This window comes from Mixophyes fleayi, chromosome 3, assembly GCF_038048845.1.
Source record: "Mixophyes fleayi isolate aMixFle1 chromosome 3, aMixFle1.hap1, whole genome shotgun sequence".
Lineage (NCBI taxonomy): Eukaryota > Metazoa > Chordata > Amphibia > Anura > Limnodynastidae > Mixophyes > Mixophyes fleayi.
Genome location: NC_134404.1, coordinates 254,395,529 through 254,417,722, shown reverse-complemented (window position 1 = coordinate 254,417,722; position 22,194 = coordinate 254,395,529). Strand labels below are relative to the sequence as shown.

General features: G+C 43.7%; 1 protein-coding gene across 2 annotated transcripts in view; it reads right to left on the bottom strand.

The window, feature by feature from the left end:
• Nucleotides 1–22,194, bottom strand: part of FMN2 (formin 2) — a 423,082-nt gene that overhangs the window by 79,042 nt on the left and 321,846 nt on the right. For both annotated transcript variants that reach the window (XM_075203416.1, XM_075203417.1), the window contains one exon: nucleotides 6,208–6,328. In XM_075203416.1, coding sequence (XP_075059517.1) covers nucleotides 6,208–6,328 — 121 coding nt within the window. The remainder of the gene's footprint in view (nucleotides 1–6,207; nucleotides 6,329–22,194) is intronic.

Below are 22,194 nucleotides of genomic sequence, written 5' to 3'. Positions count from 1 at the left end.
GAGCGGTACCAGGTCCAATAACACTACAAGATGCCCCCTCTCACTTCCAAAACACCAAAGAGCCCCCGTGTACCAGGCAAATATGTTTTAATTTCTCCTGCTCACAGAAGAAAATTTCTAAGAGAGAGGGTCAGTCAGCCATGTTTGTGCTCTCAAGTGAAGCCATTTTCAGTACACCCAGCACAAGACTCTATCTGACATGCGCAACGTTGTGACATTTTATGAAATCCCCTATCTTTAAAATGGGGCATGTTTTAGCTAATTGTAAAAAAACTGTAACTTTCTCAAACTTGTGAACCCTCAAAGGCACTCCTCAACCCTAATAGCTTTCTAACAAAACTTACAGCGTGTCTTTAAACGCCCTGTACACTGAGTTACGCTCCCCCAAAAAACAGCGACTTTTGCGAAACAGGAAGTAGAACAAAAACGGACAGATTTTAAACTTCAGATTGTTCCTAAATTGTCATTTTTTATTCTTTTTTTCTGAAATTTCACATGCGGCACCTGTGGACAGTTCTCTATTCGCATGCTCTATTCGCATTCTCTATTACGCATTCAGTTTAATAGCTTTAATACTTTTTAAAATGTAGACCCTCAAACACCATGCCCCCCCTCTCACAGATTCCCTATGGGAAAAGGACGTTTTTTAGATGTAACCTTAATATAAGGGCACGACTGTGCCCTTATAATTCATATATAGATCACACATATTTCTCTTTCTCACTATATCAATATACTGTATACACATATATACCACACATTGTGCACGCACACATATATATGAGTTTAAAGGTATCCGACATTGCATTTATTTTCCTGCATTGCCATTTAATAGATTTTCTATAATCAAACACAATTCTTTTATGATTGCAGCCTGTGAAATATGTTTAGTTCTACAAAGCTATGTAAACGTAGAGGGATCTTCGGAACCCTCAACGTAGTCTTCTTTCTCTTCCCTCCGGTTACTATCATAAAGTAGTAACCTGAGGGGAGAGGCAAACTACCACAGTAAAAGTCATCTGTCATTGTTGTGATGACAGATGATAATTAACAAAGAAAAACCCCGTTAACTAATAAGTAGGCCTTCCCTAGTCATTTCTACACAGGAGTGGAACACCTAATGCGGTGCAATCCAAAACATTTGCTTGCACTGGCTTGCGATGTGGTGAAAGAATACCTTATCAAGGGCCCGTATGAGAGCTGCCTTGATTCTACTAAACTTTACAAACACTCATATACACAAAACTAGAAGCAAACATTTTTAAAGAGTGATCAATTTCATAATTTCTTCTCCTGGGACACCCTTCCTCTAAATTATGGGGGCCCTAGAAGAAATCAGGTTTTCAAAAGGAGGGTTAATTATGTTGCCTAGGCAACAGACTGGCAGTATACTGTGCCCGCCTGCTGATGTTTTGACATGTGAAGGTCTCAGCATGGTTACCACTGACACTATGTGTGACAGGATGGACCACCTATGCCACCCTGTCTTTTGCTGCTGTGAAACGACTGGGCTTACTTTACCACCGTTCCCTTTTGTTATCCCAAGTGCGCCCTCCTGCCACAGTAGGAGGGGTTTACAATGCTGCCACCACTGGACTTACCAGCATCCAGAACAGAGTTTCTTCTGGGTAACTGATGCTGCGGGTGTACCCCATTACCAGTGTACCTGGTCTGGTAGGTAACCCTGACCTCTTCCTATGAATCAGGGTTGCTGTGGATAGATCCCCCTGGCCTATCACACTGGCCAGAGCTGCTGGGTAGCAGCAGAGCGGTGATACTGGGTGCTGGGTCCAAACCTCAGAACAGCCGGGAACGGATTAGAGTTGGGGTCTGTTTGTCACAGGAATCAGCACAGAGAAGTTTCCCAGCAGGTCTTTGAAGCAAGTGATGTTTATTTGCTCTTCTTCAGGTACCAGTGATCAGGTCAGATGTGACAAGAAGAACAACCTTTAATACAAAACAAAACCTTTTTTATACACATTTGGAGACTAGTCTTAGCAGGAGGTAATCAGTCTTCCTGTCATTTAAACTAATCTGGGTTGATTCATGCAGCCTGCATGTGAATCAACCCAGAGAGGTTGAACACCTTTATCATTACTGCTAGTGGCAGGGGGGAGTATACTTCCTCTCTGTCCACGAGCTGCAAGGGAGAGGGGGGCTCAGCCTACTCTCCTTCCCTGGTGCCTGTCTGTCTGTGGCGAGAGATTTATCTTTTAAATCTCCCCCCCAAAGTTACTTCCAGGGACCCTGCTCTGGGGTCTGGCTCTGCTCCCTGGCCAAAAATAGTACCAGGGGAGAGCAGCCAGATTCCAGGTCAGCAGTCCCTGCCCTGTAGCTAGTTGAAGCTCTTTGAGCTCCAACTAGGGACAAAGCTTCCTGGAACCCCCAGGAGGCGCTGCACCTCCTGGACCTATTTGATTCCAGGAGGCTGGTTGTTAAGTCCCTCCAGCAGCCACTGAAGCTGGCTGCCGGAGAGCGAAGGGGATGCAAGGCTGCCTCTGCAACCCCAGCACAGGGTGAGTACTTTTTTTTTATTTTACACAAATATATTTTACATTTCATACATTTGCAACCCACATATCTACATTTAATACATATAGTTACATTCCCAGCATCTAGCGCCGGGAGTTATCCCATTCAGCGCTGAGCACAGGTTCTATGCCAGGTCGGGAGGTCTACAGACTCTGCGGCATATAATGGTTCAAAGGGGGAGAAACTGGTAGACTCCTGCGGCACCTCCCGATATGCAAACAGGAGGTGTGGCAGGATGCGTTCCCAGTCGCCCCCCTCCGAAGTTACAAATGCCCGTAGCATGTGCTTCAGAGTGCCATTGAACCGCTCGCACAGTCCGCTAATCTGGGGATGGTAGGGGGCAGTACGGAGTTGCCGCTCTCCACACTTTGACCAGAGACACTGGACCAGTTAATTCATGAACAGTGTCCCTTGTTCGTTTAGGATCTCACTGGGGAACCCTACTCTGCTAAATACTCCTAGCAGCGCGTCCGCTAACTTTTCCGCAGTTATGGAGGACAGAGCTACAGCTTCTGGATACCGGGTAGCGTAGTCCACCATGGTGAGGATTTACCTCTTCCCCGATCTACTGGGCACAGGCATTGGACCTACGATGTCCACAGCCACTCGCTGAAAAGCTTCCCCAACTATTGGCAAGGAGCTGGGGGGAGCACGAGCACTGGGGCACCTGAGACGCTGACACACATCACAGGACTTACAGTAGGCCCAGACGTCATACGACATTCCAGGCCAGAAAAAGTTCAATGTCAGGCGCTTCTGTGATCGGTCTCTTCTCTGGTGTTCCGCCATAGGGACATCAGTTGCGTGCGAATGCTCTGTGGTACCACCAGTTGAAATTGTTCCCGGACTGGTCTATCTACATCTACCTTATTAGCTACACGGTACAACAACCTTTTATGCCAGGTCACACTCCCTACCTCCATCGCTGGAAGGTTGCCGCTAGCCTGACGCATCATGCCTTCCAGTGAGAGATCAGAGAGCCGAGTTGCCCTGAACTCTGCCCTGTGGTCCACCCTATCATCTAAGTCAGGATACACTGCAGGGGGGTCTGGGTTGGGGTTACTAGGGTCAGTCAAAGTGGGGTCAGTCAAAGGGGGGTCATTTGTTCAGCTATACTCACTGCTTGAGCTGGCATACTGCTAGGGACAGGAGCAGTACTGGGCACCCCCACAAGATCAGGTTGGCAGGAGACAACATCTTCTGCATTGCTAGTGGACGTATTCTTTACACAGGCAAAGGGCTGGCTGTTTCCTGAAGAAATAGCAGATGTGGTCTTTTCCTCTGGGCTGACTGAAGCTTTGGTTGCAGGTGATGGCTGTTGCCTAGTAGCTGTGGTCTTTTCCTCTGGACTGCGTTGTGCAGGTGTAGATCCATAAGACTGTAGTTTAGCAACTTGGCTCTGGATAATAGAGTTGAGAATTGTGGTCACAATTCCACCCCCAACATCGTTGCCCAAGATCACGTCAGTTGGGAGGCCATCCATAACGTCAACATCTCGCAACTCTCGGCCATCTCCCCAGTCCAGATCCTTACCACAGGCACTTTCTTTTCCAGTCCATCTGGCGGTATCTTTGGCAGTGTGACCCTGCAATACTGCAGCAGGATCAATAAGATTGGGGCTCACTACAGTGATTGAGGCCCCTGAGTCTCTAAGTCCTTCTCCCTGCAGGGGTCCCACTTGGACAGGCTGCAGGTTTCCGCACATGTTTTTGGGGGGGTCTTTTGGACACACAGAGTGTGTCCAAAAGATTCTTTCCTCCAAGTCACCTTCAGACACGCAACACTACATTGGGCTGGCAGGGGTGGAAACAGTCTCTAATGGCTCACCTTCGCCAGTTCAGCAAGTCAGCCGGGCCCCAGGATTCTAATTAGGGGCACAAGTCTGGGGTGCGGGGGCTGTGGGACAGTCCACCTTTAATGACCGGTTTTTCCGCAGTTGTAGCACTTCCTCTCCAGCCTGGGCTCCAGGGGTCTCTGATAACTCCCAGGCACAAGACGGGGAGGTGGTTGGGGAATGGTACCTGAAGGCATAGGTACTTGCTTTTGGGGGTGAGTAGAAGAGAAGTGTCCCCCTGATTGTACAGTCCTTTGGTGTTGGTTTTTAACCTGGCACTTCTGCCAGTGTGGCCTCACTGCAAAATACTTATCTGCCAACTGGGCTGCTTTTCCCAGGGTTGCTGGGGTACGGTCCAATACCCACTCCATCACCTCCGATGCACACCGGTGGTGAAATTGCTCTCTGCAAATTAAGTCCACTAATTCTTCCCAGGTCTTGGCGTTAGCTCCAGTAAGACATCTTATTGCCAACTGCTGCAACTGGTTGGCAATTCCTCATGGCTAATATGGGTACTTTCAGTCAAGTCCCGAAAATTCTGTCTGTAGGTCTCCGGGGTAATAACATAGCGCTGAAGGAGACCCCGATTTACCACGTTGTAGTCCACACAGTCCTCTGGGGCCACTCCGCAATAAGCTTCCACTGCACGACCTTATAGCGTGGGAAACAGATACTTTACCCACTCCTGTTTGGGCAAGTCATGGAGGCTACAAAACATTTCAAACACCTGCAAATGTCCATCAATACCTCCAACACTGTCATCAAATTTGGTAAAGGGAAGAGAATCCAAATTTATATTTATATATATATATTTTTATATATATATATATATATATATATATATATATATATTTATTTATATATATATATATAAATATAAATATATATATAAATATATATATATATATATATATATAAATATATATATAAATATATATATATATATATATATATATATATATATATATATATATATATATATATACATACATACAATCCCAATTTTTTTTCTGCCCAATGTAAGGTGCAGCCCAAGACTGTGAACGCTTTCTGTACACACTACATTCTTTATATACTACACTGTGGTGCTAGAGTGCTGGGACATATGTCACACTCCAGCGAGCGAGCTCTGCACTCTTGTGGCAATGATGTACACAACAATGCAGGTTTTTTTTTATGTAGGAGGGTGGCGTAGTGCTTTTCACGTGCTAGGCACGTCCCAATGATGCACAGCCACACCCTTAACTGTATGACCACACCCATTTTAAATGCGGTGGTGCAGAAGTGTGACAAAGAAAAGGGGGGCCCCATGAAGTTGTTGTACCGGGGCCCTGAATTCCTCTTGGCAGCCCTGCACTTACCTTATCCCTTTGAGACCTGTTTGCTGCTCAAGTAGACCTCTAAAAATGCATGATTGGCATGATCACACCTGTTATATTGTCTACACTATCTCCTGATCTCCTGCTGGAATCCTGGCTGAAATAGTGTTTGGGTCAATTGTACTGCTGGGTCAATAGACTCAGAGAAATGTAACCATTAACAGTATGAACATTGCAATCCATCAACAGTGTTAAACAGCTAAGCAATCTGCACTGTGACTATTGCTTAGATTTAAGAGAAGCTGAGAACACATTTAGATATGAAAAAAGTAATTCTGTATCTAACATTATGAGCAACTAAAAGCAGGCTGCCCTTCTATTGCTTATTGGTAGACCATTTATTATTAATATTTTGTAATTGTATCAGGATTCATCAATTATCATCTTATTATGTGATTTTGCTAAATTTGTAATCATGAAACAAAATCTAGATAAAATTTCCCTTGTAACAGTGTAACATACCAAGCAAATCTTTCTTTATTTTCCGAAGGTCTTTTATGAAGTCTTCGAACTTCATCTGAGAAGCTTGAAAGAGATCTTGAGGCTCTGGCAAGATATATGTGCATTCTTCTTTACCAGCATTCTGAAAGGTAAAAATCAGACATTATTAGAATAAAAGTCATATATTGAATGCCAGTATTTTTTTATCAAACACATAAACAATCTATTATTTGTAGATTTTCAACACTACTAGATTTCAATGGATATTAACTTGTAAATACTGTAGAGCCAATCTGCAACACTGCAATTGGAGGTCAATAATATTTGTAGATTCCAATGAAACACACAGAATTCATTTAATTGTTTATTGGTTGTTCATCGACTTGCACGCAATATTTAATGAGGGTATAATATGAAAGAAGTGGGAGTCTGGTATAGATATCAGATCATGTTCTAGAGATTACACTTTATAAAATTGTAATAAAAAATAAATATATGGCTACCCTGTAATCTGAAAATTGTCTAACAAGAAAGATCCCTTGAATGGCAATATTTCCACATCAGTTGCCCCAGTGTAACGATAAGGGGTTCTTATGACCTGTGTCCAATATACAAATATAGTATATCAGGAAATCAAACAAATATTTGTAAAAAAAACACAACAAAAAAACCAAAACGTAATTCTACTAAAAAAGGTCTCCAAAAGCCCTATTTTATCAAATGAAATTGTATTTTTTCTCTTTATAGTTGTCCAATAAGAAATTTGTAGTATAATAATTATTTTAAAAAACATAACAAGCGACATGAACTGCTCATTATGATTTTTGTGTGCTGAATTGACCAGGAGTGAAACGGCCAAAGCAGCAAATCGCAAGCATTTTCCCTTGGTAAGTGTGATATGATTGGATGATTCATGGGAAACCCTTGTGCTTGGATGTACAGCTATTGATACTCTGAGTCATTCAGCACCAGGGCTCGTAATCAGCAGTTCACTTTGCTTGTTTGGGTTTTTTCTTTCTCTACAAAAGAGAATATAGAATATTTTATTTCATTAGAAAGTGGTTAACAAGGGCTTTCTTGGAATACTTAAATAAACTTTAATTTACATATGTGTGTGTGTTTAATTAAATTATTTATGCAATAGTGGTATGATGGGCAGGAGTATTATGGAATCTGGTTCACTGGAGTGGCAAAGTTACCATGTCTGGAGTCCAGATCTTTTTCATTACACTGGCACCCAGAATCAAGGGATCCAAGGCAGAGCCCTAATATTTTTAATCACAAGGCTGGTGGTCTATAGTAAGGGGGGGGGGGGCACTGTATTTTCAGTCCTCCTTCTCATATAGGCTTCAGTCCTGCACCGACAAGACAACTTGGGCTGATTTTCACTATGCAGGGAGACTCCACACTGCGGGTCTCCTGGTTATAGTGGGAATTGGCACATAGTTTATAGCCTGGGGTGTATATTTATTTACTCAGAATTCAGATATTTATTTATTAGCTTAGATTTCCAATTCAATTCATTTATGTTTCTAGTGCATGCTATTAATTGCTTTACTATAACATCTGGCGGTGGAATAAGGGCAATGCATGTGAAAAAAAAAGGAAAAAAGTAATTGCGATTTAACTCTTTTGAAAACCGCCACAACACAATCACAATGTGTTTTCAAAATGTACGTTATATGAATGGCGTTGTGTTGTGTCAATTGTCCCTTTTCCACTCACTATATCTGTATGAGCTTTAGTGGTAAAAACAAATATTAAATACTATTAAATTATAGAAATAAATTTTAATTGAAAAGTGAACTGAGTGCAGGATGCAGGTGGGTGATCTGCGCTTCCTAAAAATAACTATATTATGGTGCCACTCAAGGAACAGTATAAACCCAAAGTAAAAAACTTAAGAAAAAAGAAGAATACAAGCAACAAAATAAAACAATGGTCTTCGCAATCATTGCTGTGCAGAAGTGTGTTTAGTTGTTAATTGCTATAATGACACTTTTTTGAACAAGCCTGCAGCATTCCAATGGTTTTATCATCAAGTATACCCAACCTACTATAGGAGACTTTTCAGACCAACATGTGAGGACCGTTTAAATGGTTGTGAAAGTAAAGAAATCATGAAGATACATGTGTTTAAAAGTTTACTGAGCATAAAACTGAAGTGTTTTTAGCTTTGCCTCTCTGGTAATGTAATGTTTCATTGAACTGACATAAAATGTTTACTAGCCAGTGTTTTCAATTGGGTAGCACTTACCTCTAATTCACAAAATTTTATGTAGAGCAATGGTTATGAGGGTCCCTACCAGACAGAAGTGGATAAAGGCATGTTGTTATAAATCCCCGGGGTCCACAGTCTCCGCTTCTCTGGTCGTCCAGATGGTATAAGTGGGATCCTAATAAGTTCCAGATTTGATAGCCCTAATAATCCAACGCATTTCAACCTCTCAATTTAGGTCTTTTTCAAGGATCCACATCTGTCTGGTAGGGACCCTCATAACCTTATGATCCGGTGTTTTTACATATTTTTATATCATCCTTTTAATTGTTATAAATAAGCAATAAATATTTGTAGTAAAACGGTATCACGCTAGATCCGTTTTTCCCTTTTTTTTTCGCATTGACACTGATACCATCTATCTGGGAAGAACTCTCTGATATTTCCATGAAGGAATTTAAAAAAACCTGAAACCAGGCTTTCTATTCTAATTATTCTTGTAAGTGTTTTCACTTAAGGATTCGGATGGCGATGTAATATACACCATATCATATTGAATATATTTGAGCACTCAAGGCATTTGTGTATTTATCATCTGGTGAGTGGATTCACATAAGAAGAGAATTTTGAGTGGAAACTATTTATGGATTAATCACGTCTTAGAAAAATATTATTGCTACTTCACTGATATCTTGTTATTACAATATTATATCATGCTGTATTTTTATATCTTTTTATGACATATCACCATCTCACACAAAATGGAGAAAAAGAGCAGAACACTGACACACGGATCTACTCTTCATTCAAATTTAAGTTTTTTTCAATTATTTTGTTTGATTATATTCACTTGTTATAAGGTAGGATTTTTGAATTTGTACTTTGCTTACAATTAGTAGTGCTGAACACCCCTATATATATACTTTACTGTTGAATGGGTGCCATGCACATTGAAGGGGTTAGGAGGCAGGGGAGGGCTGGCAAGAGTCTACTCAGTAGCCTATTAGGAACATTTTAAAGGAATGCAGGTGGCCCAGTGACCTAGCCCAACTATGGAACCAGCCCGGGGGGCAGATGCTCCCCTGCCTCCCAGCACAGCCTGCCCCTGTTTGGAGGGTAGGGGAGAACGGGGCAGCCTACTGCTAGAGTATGGCCACGCCCTACCCTGCTGCAACAGAGTGAATCGTTGATTAGTAGGTATAAATCAATGTAACTACTTCTTTGCCATTTTTTACATATTTCATATGCCATTTCAACTGCTGTTTTCCCCTGATAATTTGGCTTATTCAGACCTGGCTTTATGTTTTACTTTCTATGGAGAATCTAAAATGGTTGCCTTTACTGTGGAAAGTGAATGGTGCAAATTTGAATGAATAGAAAATAATTTCCATCCAGAAGTCTCTTTAAACTTTACACATTTTAAAACTTTTGTTTTGGCCACAAATTGCACAAATTCGCATTATACATTTTTTTAATTTTCATAATTTTATTGGTTAGGTGAAAAATAAATTCATGGGCACCCTGGACTAGAACATAAAGTGTAATTTAAAATTCAAATGTGAATAAGGTTGTATAAGTGATATTTTCACATAATAACTAGCAATAGCTAGATGCTCAGAAGCAGTTGCTTAAATTATATTAGCAATGGGACCCAATACTTTGGTTCATGTTCAGTTATTTCTGGGTTAATAATTCACCTATAGAAAAGAAAGAGGATAAAGCAACCGGGTTGTTCAGTTTCTAAAATTTTTTCAACTCTTCTGTATTAATTCTATTAAACATAATTTATATCAATATTTTGCAGATTTAACAATATTTTTTATTTTGCCATTTTTTTTTCAGTTTATCTTCTGCTTCACTGACAACATATTTACTGCTGGTATCGTAATAACCAACAAAAAGGAAGAGATGATGATTCTACAGGGTTTCTACCTAAAAGCATGTAGTCAGAGTGGGGACATTTTTTAAGTAAGAAAAGATGTGAAGGTGCAGTGCATTTTTTATGCTCAACTGCAGTTTGACCATTATGTACTTACATATAAACCCATGGTTGCGTGCATAGATACTTCAAATGTAACATTTTGTGTATTTTTGGCCCATGCCGGAATACGAACACATTTGAATCTCCTCTTTCAATAATTGACACTTTTATTTTTTTTCTGTAAATTCTATGTGTAGCATGAGCCATATTTACGTTTCACATAGCAAGAGAATATGAAGAGTTTAGTATAAGTTTAACAACATTTTTATTATTAATAGTTTTGATTTATATGAATACGATCTCTCTTTGAAATGCACCTGATTGAAGGAACAAAAAGCTTGCAGTCCACATTTTCTTGCTGCCCTTACAGGCGCACATGCAGAAAACAGGTGTATGATATCACAAAGCGGAGAAAAAAAACCTTTGCATAGCACCTCCATTTAGTATGCTAGCAAAAAACCATTACATTGGGGGACCTAACCATGCTACATATTTGGTACACATTTGTACAACAAGTGTACCTCTAGTATCACAGTAGCGGGGCCCTCCTATTTTGTTTCAATGAAAGGTCCCATTTATCATGGTACATTTGCACCTATATTATATGTCTCTAATTGTTAGGGATACTCTGATAGAAAAATTATACCAAGCTGTTGCAATGAGTTTTTATATTTAAGTAGGGGAAGGAGGTATGATGTTGTGACAGGATGGACTGCCTATGCCACCCTGTCTGTTATTGCTGGGAACTGGCTGGGCTTACTTTGCCACATTTCCCTTTTGTTATCCCAAATGTGCCCTCTAACCGCAGAAGGAGAGGCTTACAAATGCTGACTTCTTACCAGCATCCAGAAACAGGTTCCTTATAGGTAACTGTCACTGCTAGGGTACCCTCTTGCTGGCACACCTGGGTTGGTACCCCTGACCTTTTACTATTGATCAGGGTTGCTGTGGATGGACCCCCCCTGTCCTATCACACTGGCCAGAGCTGCTGGGTAGTGTGACAGAGAGGTGGTGCTGGAAAGCTTGGTCCAAACCTCAGACAGCCGGGAACAGATTCGATTTTGGGACGAATCTGTAGGTCACAGGATTTTCAGCATGGAGAAGTTCTCAAGCAGGTCTTTGAAGCAAGTGATGTTTATTTGCTATCACACTGGTTGAAGGTACCAGTGATCAGGTCAGATGGAGCAATAATGATACATTCAGTACAAACCAGTGCTGTTTTATACAGATTTGAACACAGCCTCACAGGGTAAGCCAGTCCCCTTAAGTCGGAGTTATTTTTAGTAACAGGATGCAATATGTTTACCAGGATACAGGCAACGGCTCCCTGCCTTGCATTCAAGTGTTGGTCACTCACATTGTATAGACTTATTTAGCATTTCCTGCTGTCCACAAAACAGACTCCCTTCTCACATATGCCTAATTGGAGATTTCCTCGAGCTTAGTTATAAAACATCTCCTCTACCAAAATACACCAAAGACTTCCTCAACAAATGCTTATTGCATCAGAAATGAATATCTCAGAAATTAATGCCATTCCTAAACAAAGTGCCACACGTTATAGCAAACTCAGTACATTGCAATGATATAAATAAGCTCCCCTGCACTATTTCCTTAAAAAAAATTTATACCATAAGTTTTTTTATAAGTGATCCAGTGAGACTCCTCCCCCCCTTGTCCATGCGGGCAACCAGTGTGCCATGTCCCCACGATTTGGCTCCTGATCCGCAGTCTCTTAGGGTTACCGGAGGTGACACGGGGGACCCGGCACTTCCTGCCGAGACAGTCCATCCACATTGCTGTGAGCCTTTCCTTGCTTGGGAATTATGTCAAACTTATAAATTTGAAGTGCAAGGCTGCAGCGCAACAATCTGCCAATTTCCCCTGAGGTGTGTTGTAGCCACTTTTCCACTTTAAAGGATTATGATCAGTCGCCACAGTAAAATGTCGTCCGTACAAATAAGGTTGAAGTTTTTTCATTGCCCAAACAATGGACAAAAATTCCTTCTCAATTGTGGCATACCCCATCTGGCCCCACCTGGCTAAGTACTGCTCCCAGTCCATAGTGTGACGCCTAAGTTCGCACAATAAAGTTGTTGTCATAATTGGGCACCAACGGTACTGAAACACGAACCAGGGCTTCCTTTAACGAATGAAAATCCAGCTCACAAGCGGGTGTCCAGTCAACTATTTTTGGGGAGTTTCTTCTTAGTGAGATCTGTCAGGTGCTTCGCTACAGTACTAAAGTCTGGGACGAAACATCTGTAGTACCCCGAGGTCCCTACAAAGGCCACTTTGGGTTGTGGGCCAGGGCCAGTCTCGTTTGCCTCAACCTTAGCTAGTTCTGACTTAACCCTACCTCAACTCACACAATGGGTTGAGGTAGGGTTAAGGTACTGCACCTCTGACATCCCCATTTGACACTTGTCTGCTCTAATGGTCAGACCTGCCCACTGAATTTTCTCTAACACTTGCCCTACATGTTTCAGATGGTCCTCTCAGGATTTACTGAAAATGGCAATGTCGTCCAAGTAAGCCTGAGCTAAGTCTTTACACCCTTCCAGCAGGTGATCAACCACATTCTGGAAGGTGGCTGGCATGTTCTTCATCCCAAATGGCATGGACTTAAACTAGAACAGGCCAAATGGCGTAATGAAGGTCAACCATTCCTGAGCCTCAGGGGTCAGTGGTATCTGCTATTACCCCTTGCTCAAGTCAAAGGTGGAAATATACTTTACTCCAGCTAACTCGTCTAACAGAGCGTCAATTCGGGGCAGGGGATAGGTATCAGACACGGTCACCTTGTTCAACAGGCGGCAGTCTATGCAAAACCGTGCTGTCTTGTCCTTCTTGGGAACCAGTACAATGGAGGACTCCCATGGACTATGCAAAGGCTGGAAATATTTTTATTATTTAAATCTTACAACCTTACATAGACAATCTAAACCAAGTGCGGCACCCAAAGCATAAATGTATGTTAGGGGAAAATGCCCCTTAAAAGTCCAGCTTTAGTCCATAATAAACAATCAATAAAAACATAACATAAAACAGAAAGGGTGCCTACACCAAATAAACAACAGAAATCTAATCATAACAACATATCACACCTATACAATCCCATATACCAAGAAAAATTCCAATACAAGCAAAGAAGAAGTAACTAAGGCATATGCAAAGCCATAATGAAAAATTATATTTCATTCAGAAAATCTAGGGGGGGGGGTGAAATGACAGCAAGCCTTAGACAAAGAAAGCCACCGGACTGTGGCCCCATTACGGAGGCCTCAGACCCCGTCAGAGTCTGACCCAGTTTGCATTAGTCATCCGGCGCTTCTCCATATCCCTTAACTTCCAAACCTTCGTGAAGAATGTCGCCCACCACCACTTCACAGGGAAGGACTTTTTGTCTAATGGAAACCTGACAGCTAGCGTTCCAAGTGAAGTATTTAGTAACTAAACGAACTAAAAAAAGGGTGCCAAAATCAAAATTCCGCCACCTATCCTTGAATGCACCATAGACCCATTCAGGGTAACTGAGCCCCGAAAGGCAAGGGTACACAAGGACCTGGAAACCCTCCTGTAAATTGCTATGTTAAAGGGGCACTCAAGCAAGAAGTGGTCCATGGTCTCCTCCTTCCCCTGACACTCCTCCCTGGACAACCACGATCATCTGCACTTCTATACTTCAGGTTCCTTCTCACATAGTGTCTTCCATGGAAAGAGAGCCAGGCAATGTCCTGAGGAACTCTCCCGAAATTAACCAAGGAAAGACCCACCGAGCACACATCACCCGGGCAGTCACTTAGTGACAGCTGAAACCAGAAGTGAGAGTGCAGGATTCGCCTCTCCAACTCCCTTCTAGAGAAGTCCCTAACTTCCCCCGCCTCCAGGTCCCAACGCCTTGTCACTTTCAAAAGAATGCATAGGTCGGGAGATACCCATGACGGACCCGGAAGGTCCTCACCCTGCCACCTTCCATCCAAACATTAAGCAAGGGATGCACCCAGACCCTAAAGCCACCTACCCATTGAGGAGGAGTCTCAAGAAAGAGACTACTGAGGTGCAACTTTAAAAAAGTTGTTAGAAAGAACAGCACTGGGTTAACCATACCCAGGCCACCATCCCTCCTCGATCTGTAGGTCACAGTTCACTTGATCAGGTTCAGCCTATTCCCCCAAAGTAAAAGGAAGAAAACTGCATAAACCCTAGACCATAAAGACTGTGGCAAAAGGCACACATAGCTAATGTGCAGAAACTCCGGGATCAGGTAGGTGTTCACAAGGTCTACTCTTTCCCTTGAAGAAAGCTTCCACCTCCTCCAGCTCTCCACTTTCCGAGAAGCTTCTTCCAGTTTTATATCCCAGTTTTGTTTGACATAATCACCAGGTCCGAATTGAATTCCTAAAATTTTGATCTTACTACTGGCCCGGGGAAGGCTGTCCGGAAGGTTGAACTGACCACCTTCCTCCCCCATCCAGAAAACTTCACTCTTTTCCTGGTTTACTTTCGAGCCACTAGCTTTGGAGTACCTGCAGACCAGAGTTGCTACCTCCATTGCTTCCGCAGGACTCGACAAGACGACAGTGACATTATCCGCGTAGGCCAACACCTTCAAAGGACACTCCGGACCCAACAGCACCCCTTCTATCGAACCGCCTTCAATCCTTGGAATAAAAGGATCTATTGCAAACACATACAAGAGGGGGCTCAGGGGGCAACCCTGCCTTACTCCAGAGTTGACCACAAAGGATGGACCTACCCAACCATTCACAAGAGGGAAGCTCTCGGCCTGCTTGTAAATAGTACGAAGCCAATTCACCACCCGCACTGGAAGACCATACCTCAGAAGTAGAGCCCACAGCTACTCATGATCCACCCTGTCAAAGGCCTTCGACTGATCCAGAGCTAAAAGATACTTTCTCCACTTCTCAGCCAGACACCGCTCAATGGCCTCCCGGACCCCCAGGACAGCACTGAAGGTACTTCGGCCTTTTACAGTGCAATGCTGTGAGGGGGAAACCATTTGACCGGAGATCTGCATCAGTCTATTAAAAAGTACCCTTGCCAAAATCTTTCTGTCTGTATTGAGAAGGGCTATGGGGCGTCAGTTCTCAATACGCGACTGATCCTTCCCTTTGGACAGCAAAATAAGTGTGGAAACCCTCATGGAGGGAGGTAATAAACCTCTCTCCAGGCTCTCATTAAAAACCTCCACGAGGCGTGGAGCCAGAATGTCCACAAAGATCTTAAAGAACTCGGCGGTTAAGCCATCAGGGCCTGGAGATTTCTTTTTAGACAACTCATTTATGGCCATTCTGACTTCATCCACCGTTATCTCGCTGCCCAAAGACTCAAGCGAACTGCTGAGATCCTCTAGACCAGGTATCTCCCTTAGGAAATGGTCCATCTTCTCTCTGTCTTGTGATTTCTCAGACAAGAGATCAGAGTAGAAAGACTGCACAACACCAAGGATGCCCTCCTTATCCTCCCTGAGAACACCATCCGCATCGTACAGACCTCTCACCTCTTTCATATCTACCGATTTCCTACAGTTAAGGTAAGGGTCGGGCGAGTGGTACTTCCCGTAATCCCTCTTCAGAACCAAGGAAGCAAACCCGGTCATATTGCACCTCTCTCATCTGAGCTTTCACTCGGGAGATTTCCCCACCATCTCCCTTTTCAGAGATCAGGAATCCAAGTTTCCTTCTCAATGCTGAATAGGTATTTTCTCTTAGTAAGTTGTTTCTAGCTACCAGGTCACGGAAGAAACCCCGGGTCCTCTTTTTAAATATCTCCCACCACTCTGACCTACTCCAACCTGCCGCCAAAAGCGTCTCTTGGGATTCAAAGAAGTCCCTAAAGGACTGTCTTATCATCTCTTCCTCTAGGAGCTTAGAGTTCAGGCGCCAAAGGCCCCTACCTTTCTGAAGAGTCTCCGAAGCATTCAAGGATACACTAAGGTAAACGTGATCAGTGAACTCTACCAGCTTTAGCTCTGGAGCCAAAGTTTTCGAGCTCTCCTTAACAAAAAACCTATCTATCCTAGACCTCCAGCTACCTCTATAATAAGTGAAACCCGTGAGGTCTGGGAAATGGCGAACATGCACATCCACCAGACCCGCCTGCCTTGTCATACTAACTAGAAAAATGGAATGATAGCCCAGAGAAGCCCTTGAACCTTCCCTGTCTTTGGTCCTAATAATAGTGTTAAAGTCACCACCAAAGACTATCTGCCGGGTCGAAAAAAAGATATGGCTTTATCTCCCTGAAAAGACACTTCCTTTCCCATTTGGTCTGAGGACCGTAGATGTTGATCAATCTCAGGTCGTGTCCTCTCAGGTTGACATCCAAAATCATACATCTACCTACTTGGAGCTCTATAACTCGTTGGACAGTTATTATGTCGGTAAAAAGGACCGTTACCCCACCGTACGGCTCGGCCGCAAGAGACCAGTATGAAGGCCCACGCCTCCACTCTCTCTTAGCTTTATGTAGGTCAGCAAGCCGACCTATCCTGGTCTCCTGCAAAAATAAAAAATCAGCCTCAACCGTGCTGAAAAAATCAAAGGCCATGTAGCGAGCACGTTCGGACAATATGGATGCCACATTAATGGTGGCAAACTTTATAGGTTAGGAAGCCATCCTTCTGAGTTATAGAAAGTAGGGCCCTGCTTACTTCTTCTTTACTTGTTTGATGGAATCCTCGTCTGAGGAACCCCATCTTTTAATACTAACTCCAGCTGGCATGGTGTCATCATCCCGGAGAATCACCACCTCGCCATCTGGGGCCTCCATGCTGGAGTCTAGGGAGACTATAACACTACATGTTCTAACAGAGGCAAGGACATCTTCATCTTCAACCCTATCCCTAATATTAGATACTAAAGTAACCCCTTGTGGGTCAGGAGGACCCGGAACTGGGGGGGCCGGATCCATAATAACCAAAAGAGCCACCAAAGTGGTACCATGGTCACACAGATCCGGGTCAGGAACCCCGAACACAATGCCAGAAGGGCTTAAGGAAGAGAGAACTGGGGCCTGCTCTTCTACCAAAAGAGGCCTAGAACAAGACTTTACAGGACTTTTCAAGAACTCCTTCCTGGTAGACTTAACCTCAGGTGATTTACTACGTACCCTTGATTTTGTCTTGTCCTTCGGCTTTTTATACTCAGGGATAACCTCCTGCAGGGACAAGTTCCTAGTCTTCCTATGTCTCTTAGCAACCTTTGGTTTAAGCACAAGTTCACCTTCCTCAGTCCTAACAACCTCCCCTTCCATCTCTTCATCACTAGAAAATACCAGGAAACAATTTGTTAACAGTACCTCCTCTTTTCCCTCTTTCGGAACCTGACTCCTCCTCCCCCTCCTAGTCTGGACTGCAAAAGGTTGCTCCCTTACTACATCAACTTTTTCACTAACAAGGGCCCCAGTTTGCACTTGGGCTGCAACGGGCTGAGATAAACTGGGCATATTCAAAAGATCTGATGCTTGAGCAGAACCCTTTACCACTGATGTACTTTCCCCAACCTCCATCTGCTCTACTATCCTTACCAAATCCTGATCCGAGATGTCACTACTGTTGTGGGAGGCATAAGGACACCTACTAAATGGATGTCCCTCAACCCCACACAAGTTGCAGCGTATTTTTGCGCAGGACTTAGTTTCATGACCTATCCCACCCCAATGGCCACATTTCTGCGAGGGACAATTCGCACTGAGGTGGCTGAAGTCGCCACAGTGGTGACACATCCTAGGCTGGCCAGGATAAACACACTGGATTCTGTCACGGCCAATAAAGGCTGATGATGGTATATGTACCAGGCCAGCCTCCGTGCACCGCAGGTCTATCGTGGCTGACCAACCGCCACCCCAGACGTGTTGGCTAGGATCTGAAACTTTTACCAGGGGAAGGATTATGTTGGCATACAGTTTCAGCCAAAATGTCAAATCTGAGACTGGCAAAGATTCATTTCTTACCAAAATGGTTACTTTTACGCGTTCTTTTGGCGTAATTGCAATAGCCCTAAACTTTGACCACGGATCTGCTCCCCTGCATCCTGCCCACTGAGCCCAAAAAGCCTGTAACCCCTGGTAACTAATGAAACTTACATCATATTCAGGCGACCCAACTGGGTGGATGCAGGCAAACAAATTCGCAGCCACAAACCCAAAACTAGAAAAGAATTTTCCCAGAAAAGCAGATCTGTCCGGAGGGTTATCACCTAAATATTTAAGTTGAACCACATTGCGTCTTTTGGGAGGCTGTCCCTTAGCAGGCATTGTTGGAACATTTTGTGCTGTTCTCCCAGATACAATTCCTGCATAAGAAATTGGAGTGGACACTAAAGTGGGCGTGTTCACTGCACAAGTTGTGTCTACTGCCGGAGAATCATTAACTTTTGCCTTACTAGAAATAACTGGAGCATTAGACAGCTTAACCTCCTGAACCCCATGCTCCCTCCCAGAGATGGAAGCTGACACAGGTTCACTCGTCAGGCAAGCTTTAGCAACAGCTGAAGTAGGATTAACCACTGCCTGACTAGAAACAAGTGGAGCATTAAACCCTTTATCTACCTGAGCACTCTGCTCCCTCTCAGAGATGAAAACTGACACATGTTCACTCCTTAGGCAAGCTTTAGCAACAGCTGAAGTAGCATTAACCACTGCCTGACTAGAAACAAGTGGAGCATTAAACCTTTTAACCTCCTGGACACCAGAGCTACTCCCCTTCAATGTTAATACTTGACCACCATCAGAAACTTGTTTACACACTTGGGGTAACATAGCAGGCATGTTTTTGGCAGTATTTTCTATCAATTGTAAGGCTTTCTTAGTTCCACTATGCATACTTAAAGGTCCAAAAATGGTGTCAATTACTGCACTCTGAACATCACTCACATTATCAGCATTAGATTGAACAGTTTTTACATTGTCTGACAAAACATTTGATACAGTTGGCTTACTTGTCATGTCACCTTCGCTCACAGAGATAATGTCCATTACAGGCTGAGGAACAGAAGCACTAGCCGTGACATCACCTGACTGCTGAATAACAGTACTTACTGAACATATTAGGGCAGATTGTTTCTCTGCAGCTATTGCTACAGCTGCACTCAGGACATCAGGACTTTCGGTTTCCATCTGAAGCAGCACGGGAGATGAGGACGCCAAGTCGGTCACGGTACTCACAACCAAACCTGTATCATCCACTGCTCCCTCTGACTCTATCACTGGCGGTTCACCCTCCAAAAGTCTGATATTGTTATACAGCGGATTTGTTGCTGTACTGTCCATCTCTGGAACTGGGCAAGTTCGCAGGTAAAGAAACTGAATCGTCCTCTTTTATTATTGAGGATTCCACAGAGGCCATGGCTTGTAATTTAAATAATAAATCCTGTAGCGATTGTTCCTTTTCTTTAAGGATTTCTTCCATCCCTGTAATCTCCAATGTAATTGCTGCTCTGTCACGACTAAATGCATTGTTGCGCTTCTTCTTTTTCACAAGCATTTGCCTTTTAATCTTTATGATTGCAGATTCCAGCTGCTGGGCTTGAGATTTAGCTGTTGGTTCATCAATCTCGCTTGCATCTGAATCTGGCAAACACACATCTTCTGCCCTCTTCCTTGCACCTATTGCTTCAGTGCTGCATGCTGACAGGGCTACAGCTGCATTAACCTGCTGTGTGCTGGACTCTACAACAATGCTGGTGATCTGCTTTTGCACAGGTGAGTATCACGCTGCGAAGTCATCATCTCTTCACCAACAGTCCCTGGCTGCAGCATTGGCACTGCTGACTCTGTCTCAATCAATGCGGGGATGGGAACCACATTCCTGGATTCTTTACAATCCAAGACATCTATGGCAAATTCCATCTCCTCACAGGCCTTGTAAGTTAGACCTTGCAATCCCGGTGACGGGGGCTCTCTCCTATCACTAGGAGTGGCTGGAACATCCTCCACGGTATTGTTTGGATGGAGTTAATTTGCTGTAGGAATAGGTCCCTGTGACAGGATACTGTCTTCTGCCTCTATTTTGCTTGCCAAGATGTTATAAGGCTTGCATAAATCAGGGCCTGAGCAAGGCCCAGAAGCCTGGGGACTCTCCTCCAAATCTCCCCCACAGGCTTGTTTGCTAGATCTTGGGCCTGGACTAGGCCCTGAAGCCTGGGGAGTATCCTTCACTCCTCCCCCAGGATCCTCCATGGTTCCCTGGGCACTGTCCCAGGGATCTCTCTGGTTCTCACTAGCACACACAGATACGTCCTGTCTCTGCTGCTGCTGAAACCAGAATGAGGCTGGATCAACCCTAGCTCAAGCATTTCCTGTACCTCTGTCACAAATCGGGGTCTTAGTCATGTTTACACCACTCGGCGGTACCATATCACTGTCCATTTACCTTTTGGTCGTATGCAGCATTCTATCCTGGGACAAGCATGACTTATGTCTGCAGTACTGGAGGCTGCCATCTTGGGTGAGAGATTTGCTAATTTTCCTAAGTTTGAACACCTGATCTTATCCACCAATTAGCTTCCTCTGCAGACTATAAGTCTCCCCTCCTACGCTCAGCAAATTGTCAGTGCAACACTTTCCTGATTACCACAGTTGCTGTTTGTTTGCTGCTGCAATCTGCCTGCTGTATACAGATTTCAACCATCAACCCTTCGTCTGAATTCAGCTTCATCCTGTTTGCTGTTATATGGACTTCTACCATTAACCCTCAGAGTGAGTTCAGTTTTATCCTGTTTGCTGTTATATGGATTTCTACAATTAACTCTTTGAGTGAATTCAACTTCATCCTTGCTGTTATATAGACTTCTACCATTAACCCCTTGTGTGAATTCAGCTTCATTCTGCTTGCTGAAATAAAAACTTTGCTTATTTATTCCTTGTGTGGATTCACCTTCATTCTATCTGCTCTTGTACAGATTTCAGCTATTACCTTCTGTGTGGATCCTCCTTTCACTAATCTATTCCTGTCTCTCCTAATGGCTACCTGGGGTAGTAGGTTTTTGTTCTGAGTCATCCACTTTCTGGAGCCATCTCTGTATCTCGGTTACCGACTTCCAGTTCCAGGCCTAACCCAGTTTCTGAGTTGTCCAAGGCTAGTTCCAGGTTTATTCTGTTCAGGAGGTTGCCATCCCTGTAAATCCTCTACCTGAGTTCTGAGTCTTCCCAGTCCCAGTTGTGGTACCATATGTGTATGAGTCTCTGAGTTCTTGGAGGTACTGAGTCTCTGGTCGTGGTTTCAGGTCCTCCATGTTCCCACATCCAGGTTCCAGTCCATCAGGTCCAGATTCCAGTAATTTATTCCAGTACAGAGTCCAGTTCAGCATTCCTCCTCCTAACATCCAGTATACAGGATTAGATCAAGCTCTATGAGCAAGACATTCATCCGGGCTCCCAGTTTCCACTACACTCCTACCACAGCTAGTCCTAAGGGTCCAGAGACCCTATTGTCATGACAACCTCCTTGTATATTCTTTCCTTGGTCTCTGGTAAAACCCGATAAGCGGGCTGCCTAACTGGCCTATGCTCACCAGTATCCACATGGTATGCCACCAATGAAGTTCGACCGGGCTTCCTACTGAATTGAGTCGTAAAGGGCCACAGCACTACCTCAAGCTGCTCCCTCTTACGGGCACTGCTCATCCCAGTCCACTTTCTCTTCACCACCTTCACCTCTAGCATCAGCAAGGAGGTCAGGTAGTGGGTCACTTCCTGGTTCCTCAGCCGGTAAGCAGCAAACTACCGACTCCACATGCTCGTAGTATGCCTTTACAATATTTACGTGGTAGGTCTGCTGCCACTT